Source organism: Glandiceps talaboti, chromosome 1 (genome assembly GCF_964340395.1).
Source record: "Glandiceps talaboti chromosome 1, keGlaTala1.1, whole genome shotgun sequence".
NCBI classification, from domain to species: Eukaryota; Metazoa; Hemichordata; class Enteropneusta; family Spengelidae; genus Glandiceps; species Glandiceps talaboti.
The window spans coordinates 9,750,026-9,764,079 of NC_135549.1; the positions used below are offsets into that span (position 1 = coordinate 9,750,026).

Sequence of the window (14,054 nt, forward strand, 5' to 3'; positions counted from 1 at the left end):
CCTAGTAATAATGGGGACTTGGTAGGATAGAGGTTGCAATGTGGATGTGTTAATCCTGTGCGCTTACAAATGCTGCTATGGATGAATTATATGCTTGTCAGGGAGTTGAGGAAATTACATTTGACCATTTAATATATTTAAATTCCAAGTCGATAAACTGTTGAGCGAAAGGCTCTTCTTACACACTGTAAAGATAAAATATATAGAAATATATACGTTCAAAATACAAAGAAGTAGATATACAAAGAAACCGACGAACACAAAAGGGTGTAAAATTGGCAAAAGAACTAAAGGACAACTACAAAACTAACTATTTTCTAAAAGATGAAGTTTACATTTACGTTTAAAAGTCTGAAAAGTGGTACAGGATTTGATAGCAACACTGAAATCATTCCATATTTTAACACCATTATATCTATAAAAAAACTATATCTATATATCACCATTATATCTATTAAAACTCTTCTTTCAAATCTGTGTTCTGTGTTTTGGGATGTATAGTACATCCCTGGCTTCAGCACGTGTATTACGAGTATGAATGTCTTGGACACTTCTTTAAAACATTTAAAATAATTTGGAGCCAGGTTATTTTGGATTTTGCACATGAAAACGGCTTCATTGTAAATGATTCGTTTTTCTAGAAGGAAGCCATTGTAGAGAGTGACTCAAATAAAACATGGATAGGATTAAATTGCAAAGCGCTTTTACGGCATCGTTGTCTAGGGCGCTTTATGTATGTATCATTATTACCATTCGCATTGTAGACTTAATCCTTCACAAAACTCATGGGTATGGGTAGCATTTCAAAAACATTGAGTTGCCTTGAGTTCACTCCTTGAAATGAAAATAATAACAAAACAGTGGCCATGATGCTGCAATGCTCTGTAAGATATACACGGTCTATGGCAACGACTTGTAATAAAAATATAAATTCCATGTGTAAAGAAGGTAAAATAAGTGAAAGGTTTATTGAAATTCTAAAGCATAAATAAAATAATGAATAACTTGAATTATAGGCTTTTTGTCATTTTATGGCATATATAAATGATAATATTTTTACAGTGTTCTGAACAAGTCAAAAGACTAACATGAATATGAATGGGAAAGGGCATTTATTTTGTCATATACCTTTGTTTGTTGGATAAAAGAAAGTATATTACTATATAGAGTATTCAAATTCATTTGCACTGTGAAAGTAACATGACGGCGAAACAAAAGAGAAAATTGGTACTTGAAATTACTGAATGTGCTCTTTAGTATTTTTCACAACAGACTTACGAAAAATCCCACGTATCATTTTTGCTTGTATGTTTTGGAGAAAATAGAATGTATTTAGAATAGATTTCACCATAAATGTGACATTGTGGTCAATTCAACAATTGTTTACCTTCATAGAATATTGAATATATTTAGAGTACATTTACTGATAAATTGCCGTACATTAGTTATCGCATTTACGGCAAGTGGAGATCTACAAGTTACATTTAAAACAAATCACTGTATACATACAAATATTAGTATTTAATCATACTGGTATTCTCGCCTAAAATCTCCTACTGAATATTTGTATTGACAATATCAGTATATTTCATTCGCTTTTTTTCTGCAAATATACACATCAACTACAATAAACTTAACTACATAATTAACTTTATTGAAATGTTCCTGAAACAAATCGTTTGTCAAGTTCTATTTTGAGATCTTTTCAAATGCCTGGGGAGGAAATGTTACGATGTAGTTATTGGTGAAGCAGTTATGGAACACGAAACCATATACATCGCTGTGTACGAGATGTGACGTCATCACCGTGTACAAGATGTGACGTCAGTTCTTAAATCCAAAGAATTTGAATTTTTCGCTGCATTGTTTTTTTTATGTTGTGTATTTAAACTTTCTTAAAACTTTATTACAATGAAAACGTCTTTCTTCCTCGATTGGATGGTAAGACTTATAATTTGTAGTGGCTTAGTGTTTGCAGATAGAAATGTCTTATGTTCAAACTATCAGAACTTGATACATTCATCGACCAGCTCTACATATGACACTCAACATGACAACATCATATGCAGGCGGATAGAAACGAAAATTGACACTCTGCGTTTCATCAAATTTATAACATGTAACTACGATATTGTCATTAAGAACAAACCCTCAAGTCATGATTTAGTATTAATGTGTTCTCCGATAGCTCTGGCAAGTTGAATGTGTATGCAACGGGACAGTGATTACACATTTATATACATTAAATTTTCTAAATTTATAGATCTCTCCTTTTACAACACAGGTTATAGTACAGATCAATTGTGCGAACGCGAAGAAGAAACAGTACAAAGATAAACATTCCCTGCAGTGTGTTAGCTAAAATGAACACGTAGTCTAACACATCAGATTGAACAAAGCTATCCACAAATCCAAGTGCCCATGTAAGACCCATAGCTATGGACATCTTGATGGCAAAGACAACCTGACGAGTCGCATAGGATTGTTGGCGATGTTTTCCCATCTGACTTTCTGCTTTTGCCATCGAATACACACTGAAAGCAAAACTGCAGATATTGAAAATGAATAAAAGCCCAACGGGGACAAGGAATGTTATAATCAGTGGCACAAAGCGGCCAATCCAACATACAGGTCCTTCACCGTAACCAATTCGATACTGTGTTGGAGCGAGCTCATTAACTAAAACACAGCCCCCTGCTACCGTGAACGGAACCATCCAAGCAAATAAGCAATACTGCACTAAAAGTTTGCCATTTTCACCGCTATTAATAACAACCTTTCTTCGAAATGTGTACATAACATCAAAAGCCATAACACTCATCCAACAAAATGCAACCAACCAGATATAGTGAGAAAAGATGGCCACCGTTTTACACAACACTTGATACTTTGAATAATCCATCAAAGTTATGAATATCACTTGTCCTAACATCAAGGCCACTGATATATTCAATAAAATCTTACCTGGTCGAGTTCTCGTCTTTTTGAATAAACAAAATGTTACCAAGGTGATAAATAAACACAGAATAGAGATAATGCAACCGATAAGTGTGAGGACCTGCTTGATTTTTGCTTTGGCATTATAGTTCCAAATCGTAAATGCTTGTTCGTCTGTATTGCATATATATGCATGCATGCCATCACCTGTCAGGTAAAACTGACCTGGTTGGAAAGTACGTAATTTGACGAGCAGGACGCCCTCACTTATCTTAAAGTCTGTCGCATGTATTTTAACAATCAACCCTGAACAGTTGAATAAATGCTTGTCATCTTTTGTATTGTTATCGGAACAGAAAACTACCTCACAACTGTCGTCAACTTTCTTTTGTTGAAAACTACAAGCTTTTGACAGACGAAAGTCAGCTGGATTAATTGAATTCCCTTTGAGGGTAGAAATCTGTTCTGCGATTACAGCTTTAGTTATTCCAGTACTTGTTTGAATACTTAATCTCTGTTTCACACCATCTTCACAGAATCCATGACCCGACTCTTCAAAGGACACAGACCACAAGCTGATATTCTGCCCCAACATATAACTCTCTGATAAATTCAAAATATTCCTACAGGCTTCTGGGAATACATGGTCCATTGTATTCCATTCAAGGACAACACGAAAACCCATGGCCCAAAGAGTGAAGAGGGTGCCCTTCGACATATTAAGTTCCTCCAATACCAAACCATGAGTAGCATTCATAAAGAATTTACGGATTAAGTTTTTTATATCATAAGTTAACAATATGAGGTCATCGTGGGCCATTTTTGACGGAACAGCAAAAAGTAAAGATAATAACCAATCAGATTGATAACCACGTTCATACCCAAGGGAAGGTCCTTGAGAATATGCTGATACTAAATTAGTGAACAGTGAAGGGGTTAATGTCGCTATTTCAGGTTTACATTGCCCATCTATGTCAACATAGTCTATGGGACAACCCTTGGTTACACATTTCTCTTGTATGACATCAAATATTTCACCATGGGGACAATCCCAATGTTCTCTAAATTCTAAGCCCGCTGCATCTAAATGGAAGTCGCCCATTGTATTAAAATCAAAGAGAATATCGAAGGAAGGCCCCCTTGAAAGTTCAATGACGTGTAGTGGAATACCACATTTGTGTCCAGACATGTCAATGGATTCGAAATTGCACTGAAGACAGTGAATATTTCGATAATAGATTCCTGGGCCAAAGGTTAAGTAACTTGTATAATTACTACAGAGTTTTATGGCAGTTTCATCAAAAGAAGTCACGGGACACGAGTTGATGAAGTACACGCAAGACTCAAGTGACGTCATGATATGGTCGGGAATGACGACAGCACGTACACAGTCATGTACCGAACTAGCCATTGCTAGCACCGAATGAATACTACTTAAATGCGATCTGAAGAGTCTTTTACTACTTGATGGACAGTTCCACTCCAATGCTGCAAACTGTAAAGTTGTCATGTTTGCTCCGTGACAAATTGAACAATAGATATTTCTATAAACCACACCATTTGGACTAATCACTGGAGTCACACCAAGCATCGAAGTCTCTGTAGAAATAAGGATAGAATTGACAATTTACATTCTGTTCGAACACGTTCCACTTAGCTAGGCTTGCATGTGGCATGGCACACGTTATCAACTCAATGGTACAACACACATCACCCCAGACTAAATTAAAAATATAAGTCAGTGTTTAATATTGCTATTATAATATTGCTATTACTAATTTACAAAAGTATATGGTGGAGTGATTCATCCGATTTGTAGGAGTACACACGTGCTATATTTATGAGATAAATATAATATCTGCAGTGCAATTGTGAGAAATCTCTTGAGCTCATTGGTTCAGTTTGCATGGACTTACCATTGATGTTTTCACACTTCTGTCTGATGTCTTCACTTGACCAACTTCTCGGACATTTCTGAATGGTCCAGATATATTCTTCGTCAACTTTTGTCTTCATACAGAATTCCAAACCAGCTACTACGTCTTGTAAACCATTTTGGTGGTTACAGACGTCAAGATAATCGTAACAACAATTGCCTCTACCTATGCAATTACTTTTGCAACTACACAGCTGATAGTCGGCAAACGGTGGTATGGTACTATTACAAATCGGTCCTGTAGGCGTGTTGCAAGAGTCCATCCGTACATGACTGTCGGGGTTTAAGCATAAGAGGGATTCTTCATCGAGAGAAATCCATTTAACGTCGTTAATTGTAACTGCAGGAGATGAAGCACCTGGGGACATCAACATTGGACTCACCGTTGAAGTTATTCGTGATGTTTCTTCTAGACTAGATATTATCATTGTCGATGGTAGGTTTATATCAAAGGACGACACCGTATCTGGAGATTCTGTCATTATTGTCACTGATGGCTCTAATCGAGAGGATGTCAGCACTTTGGTAGTTGTTTGTGTTGTGGTGTCGGATGGCCTCCCAGAAACTGAAATTTCCTCTTTCACCGTAGCAGTGGAAGACAGTCTTTCAGAGGAGTTAGTTGATGGAACAGTAACCCCATTTCCACAAAGGAATATGGCCAAACACACGAAGCACCACACTGCTAACATTTCTAAGTCGATGCTTACTTCTCTCTGTGGGTAAACATCGAAAGGTCATGATAGTTAAAGAGACGTCTTTTTTACAATTAATAGTTAATGTGACAAGTCTTCCATGTTCGAAGACATAACCCCTACCAACACTATTTTTTTGGACAAATATTGCTTCGATCCAAAAACATACGAAATGTCGGTCAGAATACCCCTTCTGTGATAGTTTGATGACATGCATCACTGGGGAAAGAAAACAGACGTACATGAAGTCAAGAAGAAAAAGAATTATCTTATCTTTTTGAAAATGTTTAGGGCCAGTGGCTTAATTTAGGATCGATTGTGTTATCGGAAATGACACATTTTTTTAACCGTAGCGGTCAGTGCGTGTGAACTTAAGGGAAAATGACTACTGGTCATAAGGACCGACATGTAGCAAATGCTGCTGGTCCTTAAGGAAAACTGCTGGTCCATACTCAACGCAGTTCACGTTCACGACATGTATCTACATCACCATCCACACTTACAGATCAAAAGATTTTGAACTTTAGTATGATACAACATATCTTTTGATATACTAAAGTAAAAGATAGTACAACGAATTGTTTACTATCCACTTTTATTTCATCAGTCTGTTCTTACAGTTGAAAATTTCCACTCACAGAGTCAAAAAATAACTTGGAAGCAAATTTTGGATTGGCAACCAAGTAGTTTTTGACTCTGTGAGTAGAGATTTTCATTTGTAACTATGAACCCAGAGACTATGAATATTCATTCTCGCATATTATGTTCCTATAGACTATAGTGGCTGAATGTATTCATTCCATAGAAATACATATGGTTCCACAGACTGTAGATAATATGGGTGAATGAATCATTAAATGTACATTATCTGCAATATCTAAGAGATCACAGTCCTCTTCTTCCTCACTGTACGATTCACTAAATCGCTGTGCATTCACCTCATGACTGAACGTACATGTACCTTTGTGCATTTAGTTTTGTCCTAAATATATACATGAAAATATGGCTCTTTTTATAAACTGAAAAAAAAAGCATTTCTCAATTTACAATTTGAAGTTTAATTCAGCACCGTGTGAAAGGCGCAACAAACCACGTGGCCAATAAAATGGAGACCCTCAAACAACAAGAGCAAACTCTTGTCCTGCTTATGTGTTATTCCAGTTTCATAAGGGGCAAGAATGTAATGTGTGTATAATCTGAGAGTACCTGTGCCATTCCGACCATAATCCTATTGACCCAACTAAAAGGCGTTTGTGTGGGCTAGGTCCTGATGTGATTTCTTTCATTGAATTGAACACTTGGTGAGGTAAAACGTCGAGTGAAATTCTGGTTAGCATTATGAAGCGACATAAAGAGATGGGTATAACTGATTTGGGTGATAGAAGATACTTACCCCACACCAAAGGATGTTTATAATGTAAGGCGGAATTATAATGTCAAAACACATAAGCACACCAATAATTCTTTGAGATCTGAAAAAATGATGTACTGTTTTATCAGGAACTGTTTCATGCAGAAAAAATTCCATTCGCGTTAATTTTACAAAGGAGAAAAGGAATTATACCAGAAGCATGGAGAGTTTCTAATTGTCTTGGATGCCAGTTGTAAAGAGCACCTTCTAAAAGAAACCTTCAAAAAGCACAAATCAATTGCTTATTTTTTAGTATTTTCGTATTACTTTCTCCATTCACAGTAAGTAAGGTGTAAGAAAGGGGGTTGTCAAAACGTGGGCGAAATGGTGAAAAAAACAGGTGTGAAAAGTGGAATGGTGCAAGTTAGTGAGAAAAGACTTAAATGTCAAGTGAGGTTTTTTTTTTCTTACACTTTTATCACTTTCCTTTACTTACATTCACAATCATGTATTTCCATGTGTGGTACAGTGGAATATGCTCATAAAGTACATTCAAGAGTTTACAGTGTTTTACTCATCAGTCTATTTGAAATTTATTAAATTCAGGCTAATCTTATGAAAACATATATTTAGGATGAGAAATTTTGACACCTTCTGAACCTATTTCTTTTCTTTGGCAAATGATTTATATTTAAATGATTGAATAGTTATGTACTGCTATTCATTAAACCATTTCACCAAATTTATTTCAGTCTAATTGACAAAGTACTTTTTGAAATATAAGTTTTTGACCAGAATTCCCATTTGTACATATAATTTGCATATCGCTGATGAGATCATTATATGCTTAATATCCCTTCATCTATACACCCCCACATGCATCCCCAATTACATTTCAGCCTAATCTGCTCAGTAGTTTTGGAATTAAAGATTTTTGACCAACAAAAGGCATTTTTGCCCTAATTTGCATATTACTGATGGAATCATCATATCATGAACAAATCTTAATCTGCACAGCCCTAAGAACATTCCCACCTAATTTCACACCAAGTAGTGTTTGAGTTTAAGTTTTTTGACCAAAACTGACATTATTTTTTACTCAAATCGCACGCCTGTGATTCGATCATTTTGCTTTTTCATTTTCGGCATTTTCTCCATTTACATTTTCAAGCATTTACATTTTCGGCATTTTCTCCATTTACATTTGCAAGCATTCAGACTATGTTCTAAAGTCTCGAAGTCGACAGTACTTCCGCGCAACCATCTGAAATTTTCGCTGGTGCTTTCTTAGGTATTGTTCTTTTAAAGGGTGTCTGAAAAGTTATGAGTTCACATTATTACGTGCGAAATTGGTGATTAAGGTTGAGATGCAGGTTCGTTAGCTCATTTTGCCTCCATCACATTTCACAGTAAAGACAAGATAAATATACCATTTTTTTCATTAATTATGTCGAGTCTTTGTATGAAGTTGTGGTTTCTGTGGTGATTTTTTACATTTTTAACCATATTATTGATCTGTACCCAAAAACTGTGTTTTTTGACGATTTTCACTTAAAGCTATTTAACTTTTACAAACAGTTGAATATAGTCCTCTTTTCGACTTCAAATGAAAGCTATGTACATAAACAAAAAAACGGTCCTCCGGATTTTTTATTTTGTCTCTCATTGTCTTGTTATAATCATCCAAAGTTGTATTTTTGTGTTTTTTGCATAAATTACCGCTTTTCACACTTCTCAATGCAATATCTCTTGATTCCCTCAAAAACTAAACAATCCGGAGGAACGTTTTTTCGACACACTGTCTCCGAGTATTGTCTCCAAATTTGACGCAGCTGGGACGTTCTGACGCAAAGTTAAATAGCTTTGAACTTCACACAGTATACAAAATAAAGAACGTAGAAATATGCTAATTAACACAATTGGACTCCTTCCGCCCGACAAAAGCTTTCAAATTCGACAGACATTGCAACAGCTGTTTTCTGTGACTTGCAAATATGTTACTCAATCCTTGCCATTTGGTTGTGTACGTTGCTTTGCTACAGACATGAAGAAAATCGGGTATTTTGGGAGGGTCATGAAATGCTACAGATAGAAACGTGTTTGTTTCCCGCGATAAAGGTGTCAAGTCATCTATTCTTCATCTACGGGTGGAGACTTTGGTTTAATCTTTTAATACGGTACGCGTGCCGTTCTCGACATTACATAGTATACTTTCTGGTTTGGATTCGAAGCTCTTGCTCTACGCAGTTGGTGTTCGTGTTTTGATTCGAATATGGGCTACGTTCCATATTCCTGCTCATGTATTAGGCATTGATACGTTGTTGGTGTTTCGTTGAAGACACACAATAAAAAAAGTTAATCCTTTCCCTGAAATCAAATTTCCACACCACGACACCGTACGACATCGGGAATGTTATACAAATTGTAAGGAGTGTTACAAAACTACGGTATAAATAATGGTACTTGAACTCACGTCAACAGTTTTTCTTCCACTGCGAGTGACGTTTTATGATACTCGGAGTCGTAGTAGACATTACCTAATTTATTTAAACTACTTGTACCTTCAAAATCTCCATTTTATAACTTTAATAGCCTTGAGGATCGCTCGGTGCCAAATTCTTTGCCGTTTACGTTCAGACAGCGTCATCGTAGACGCAAATAAACAACGCAACGCACGTATACTACTACAGTACATGTGACTCGGTGTCGACGTGTCTCGAAAGTTCACGAAGGATCGAGCCGTGATAAGCCGATCGTTAGAGTGTGGTTGCCACACTCAATTTATAGGACCTTAACCCTAATAATATAATATAGTATGTGAAGAGGACGTTGTCAAAATCCACCAACGCGAAAGTTCAAAGCTAGTCTACGGCCACGTTCTGTGAATCTTACAGAAACAGAAATGTAATACCCGGAAATCGCCGATGCAATGTCACGCATCTGACGTGAACTCTCAAGTCTCGAAGATAGCGTGGTTCATTTTCGATGCGCCAACGTGTTGATTAAATCGTTTTATTTTTGTAAACATCAATTTTTTTCGATCGGCTAAAATAATTAGCCAGCAATACTGTTAGATATTCGAGATTTGTATGGTTTTTTTTACATGCATGGTACTTGAAAACCGTCATCTAATACATCGCCGTCGCGTCGGGTACACTTGAAGGCTGTAGACTAGTGTAGTCACAGTCGCTTGTAAACTGTTATTCCTTTCCTAAATGGTTTTATTCTTGTCTATAACGGTCCTAATACAGAACAATGACGTTATTATAGGGATTGGCGATATTCTTATGAAATCGGTAGCAATGTCATACCCCCCCCTCTCCCCCTACGTGTTGTATGTAACTTGTAAGTACCATTTAGGAAAGGAGTAACAGTTTACATACAAGCGACTGTGCGGCTGTAGTGCAGTGTAGGCCGCTTCACTGTAACGTTTTTAGCCGATGCACTGGTCAAAATCAACGTGCATAAGTCCAGGTTCAAAGGAGGTATTTTTTTTACTTTTTATTGGTTATAACCAAATTTACCAAGTTTGATTGGTTTTGTACAACAACACAGCTAAGAGATAATGTCACGTCAGTCATTGCACAGAGGCCTACTAGCTATGGCTCATTTGCATATGAAAAGACACTCTTCTGTAATCAACGTTTCTGTCAATCTTCTTTATGTATGCAAATCTTTGTACATAAACATTCAGGAATGAAACCATATAAAACACATATAGTGTTAGAGTTTTTTCATTTCAAATTTATTAATGGAAAAAATGAACGATTTTCAAAAAATCTTTTAACCAAATGATGGCACATACCATGAAGCTTCATAATGAGCAAAAAAAAAAAAAGGCCAAAATTCACCAACGAACCTGCATCTCATCCTTAAGTGAAAACAATCTGTCTCTGAACTTCCCATTATAACGAGGCGTATTGTAAAAGAGCGACAGATGGCAGAAAAGAACCTGAACGCGCTTTAGTTATGTGTGAAGGGAACATTCTAAGACACTAAAGAAATGGAAAATCCGGTGACACGCGATCGCTTCCGAGGCAGTTATATTGACACCTTGAGATAATCAAGACACTTCTATTCATACCTGAAACACACTCTCACTTTCGGCCACGGACAATAGAAAACACAATAGCATTATAGAGGAGAGAAAAACCTTTCAGAAAATGTATGCCATGGGTTGATGGAGTAAGAGTAGTTATGAAAATATGTCACTCTTCAAAGCTTTTGTGCATCTCCACCTTAAACCATCACATCAGACACAAACCTGATATTCAGGTATGATTCATAATCATAACATATAAAAATGTCGAGGAAACTGCTATTTTACCATCAGCTATGTTACAAAGCCATTGGAAGACTAACAGGTTATGAAAAGTCGAGGAAACCACTATTTTACCATCAGCTATGTTACAAAACCATTGGAAGACAAACACGTTATGAAAAGTCGAGGAAACCGCTATTTTACCATCAGCTATGTTACAAAGCCATTGGAAGACAAATACGTTATGAAAAGTCGAGGAAACCGCTATTTTACCATCATCTATGTTACAAAGCCATTGAAAGACAAGCACGCTATGAATAATACACTGGAATAATGTAACATAGGTTTGATGTAAACATTTTCAACTGAGTAAACAATTTGATAACCTGGGTTTGATGTAAACATTTTCACCCGAGTTAAGAACTTTATAAGCTGGACTTGTGCCACTCGTCGCACTAACACGATTTTAATTTAATACTAATTTGATATTAATTGATTATATTTGAAATGATTATTCAAATTCCTAAACTTTCTTAGCAAGTTAAGAGGCTATGGTGAAGAAAGTGCCAGTTTAGATTGCATTTTGATAAAGCGTCTTTCTTTGAAACTCTGTTCAGGTAAATATGAAGTATGTAAAATCCTAACGTGTTAGAAACAGGAAACGTATTACTAATTTACCTGATATGTGACTATTTGCAAAACAGAAGAGCAATTTTTTAATATTTGTCACTTTTAACAACACTACAGTCTCGTTGTACGATTTCTCTTCTGTAAAGCGGCGATAAGTACATGTTGTTGTAAACTCCATTTGAAAACCCTTGACACAACGATTATTTAGCTATGAAAATAACTTCAAGTCGGTACAGACGTCAAAATCTTCATTCCAAAAACGTGGATCTATTGGAACTTTTTACAGGAAAATTGAAGTTGCCTTGGCGTTTAACTCATGGGACACAATTTGTTTTATTTACATAAGCATCATTAGACACAATTCAACTCCACACTCATGATAACCCAGATCCCTTACCGAACCACAGTAATAAGCATTGCTATTATTAGTTATACAGAACAGTAGAAAAAAAGACATCTGTTGAAATAATTACACATGGACATAATCATTGTAATATTAATGGCTTCAATTATTCACTTTCACCATCTTTACTTGTCTACATCCCCACTGCTCTATACTTGTTTCTGTTTCCATTTGAAGTTGTATGAATGTGTGTACAAAGTGTAATGTCAAATGAAGGAATCGCAAACGCAATTTAAATTTCCTTGTAAATATTCATCGCTCAACTACTTCGGTTACAATGATGACTCGCAGTAAGGCTATATTTTAAAATCATGATGTCGTTATCTAACTTCATTTTCATTAGTAAGAATAATTTGTAGTGACAGTTACTGAAACTTTACAAATATATTGGAAACACGCACAAAACTCTCCTTACAACATACCTGTATTTGCTTGTATGGGTGTCTCTTCTTTACCAAACCATCGAGTTTAGAAGCGGCCAAAGAGTCTGTGCTTCGTTACTTATTGCCGTCTTTTATATCTTTGATATTCGTGCCAATTATAAGGCTTGGCTCCACCCTCCTCGTCGAGATTAAATGGAACGGATGTTTCCCAGGGCATGTTCTACCTAAAACTCGTCCCGCGTTTCACTTTTTTAATCCATTACCATACTGTTATTGTGAAGGCTACTGTCAAATAACTAATTTGTAAAGTATACATAGAGATCAATCCGCAGGGCAGTGCTGTCAAATAACTAATTTGTATAGTATACATAGAGATCTATCCTCAGGGCATGACTGGCTGATATTCAGTCCGGGAGGAACAAAGGAGTAAAGCAGATGTTTGTATAAGTATCGTTACCATCGCTAAAAATGAAAGATTGAATATAAAGATGATGATGATGATGATGATGATGATGATGATGATGGTGATGATGATGATGATGATGGTAAAATAATATTATGTATTAATAATAATAATAATAATAATAATAATAATGATGATTATTATTATTATTACAAATATGATAATGATGTAAGTTTTTAAATAGTGCATTCCCACATGGTGTTCAAAGTTGTGCACTTACAATTATTACACCGTCAATGGGCTTGATGACATAATACTTCCTAAGCTTCCTGGAGACCCCCTCCCAATCCGGGGGAGGGGGGACGACATGCAATCCGCAGCCTCTATACGCACTACAAGATTAGATCCTTCACATAGCAACCTATATCCTATCAGGTTCCAAATTATACAGCTGCGTTGACTGGGGCACAATCGTTGTTAAAATCTTGACCAAGGACTTTAGCCATTAAGAAACAAACGGCAGCAGTGAGGCTCGAACTGACCACTTTCAAATTCCGAGCTAAACGCTGTAACAATTCTAACATAATATATCAATATCTATGCAAGATTTAGAATATCAAAGAATCAGTACTGATAGATTAAAAAACAAATAATGTCTGCAATAGTCCATCTATTTCTTCAAATATCTTACATGGACTTCGTATAAATCCAAGCCACTAGTTTTAGGAACGTAACTAAAGAACTGCTCACGTGTTTGAGACTGCTTCAGTAAATCATGATTGTAATGCCATAACGTCATGTCCTCGGGATGTACAAAGATAATGATAACGCGACAGTTTAGATAAAATAATTAGATAGGTAGTGAATGTGACGAGTGTATCATTCTATTTGTGCCCGGATTTGGCTAAAATCAAATTAGTTCTCGTGGTAACAAATTGGTGTACCGAATATCATTACCTTATTGTAGTATTACAATCCAGAAATGTCATATTTTTGGAATTTTGGCATATTTTACCAAAAGTAAAATGTAAAATTCCCTGTGCCACTTACGTAAACAG

The 14,054-nt window shown here is 36.0% G+C and overlaps 1 protein-coding gene across 1 annotated transcript; it reads right to left on the reverse strand.

Annotated features, from left to right (window-relative positions):
• Positions 1 to 2,257: 2,257 nt before the first annotated feature.
• On the reverse strand, positions 2,258 to 13,795 carry LOC144432862 (uncharacterized). The gene is made up of 3 exons (XM_078121162.1): positions 13,688 to 13,795; positions 4,854 to 5,586; positions 2,258 to 4,536 (listed from the first exon to the last, which is right to left on the reverse strand). The coding sequence occupies exons 1-3, from the start codon at positions 13,793 to 13,795 to the stop codon at positions 2,258 to 2,260; spliced, it is 3,120 nt and encodes a 1,039-aa protein (XP_077977288.1).
• Positions 13,796 to 14,054: the final 259 nt, after the last annotated feature.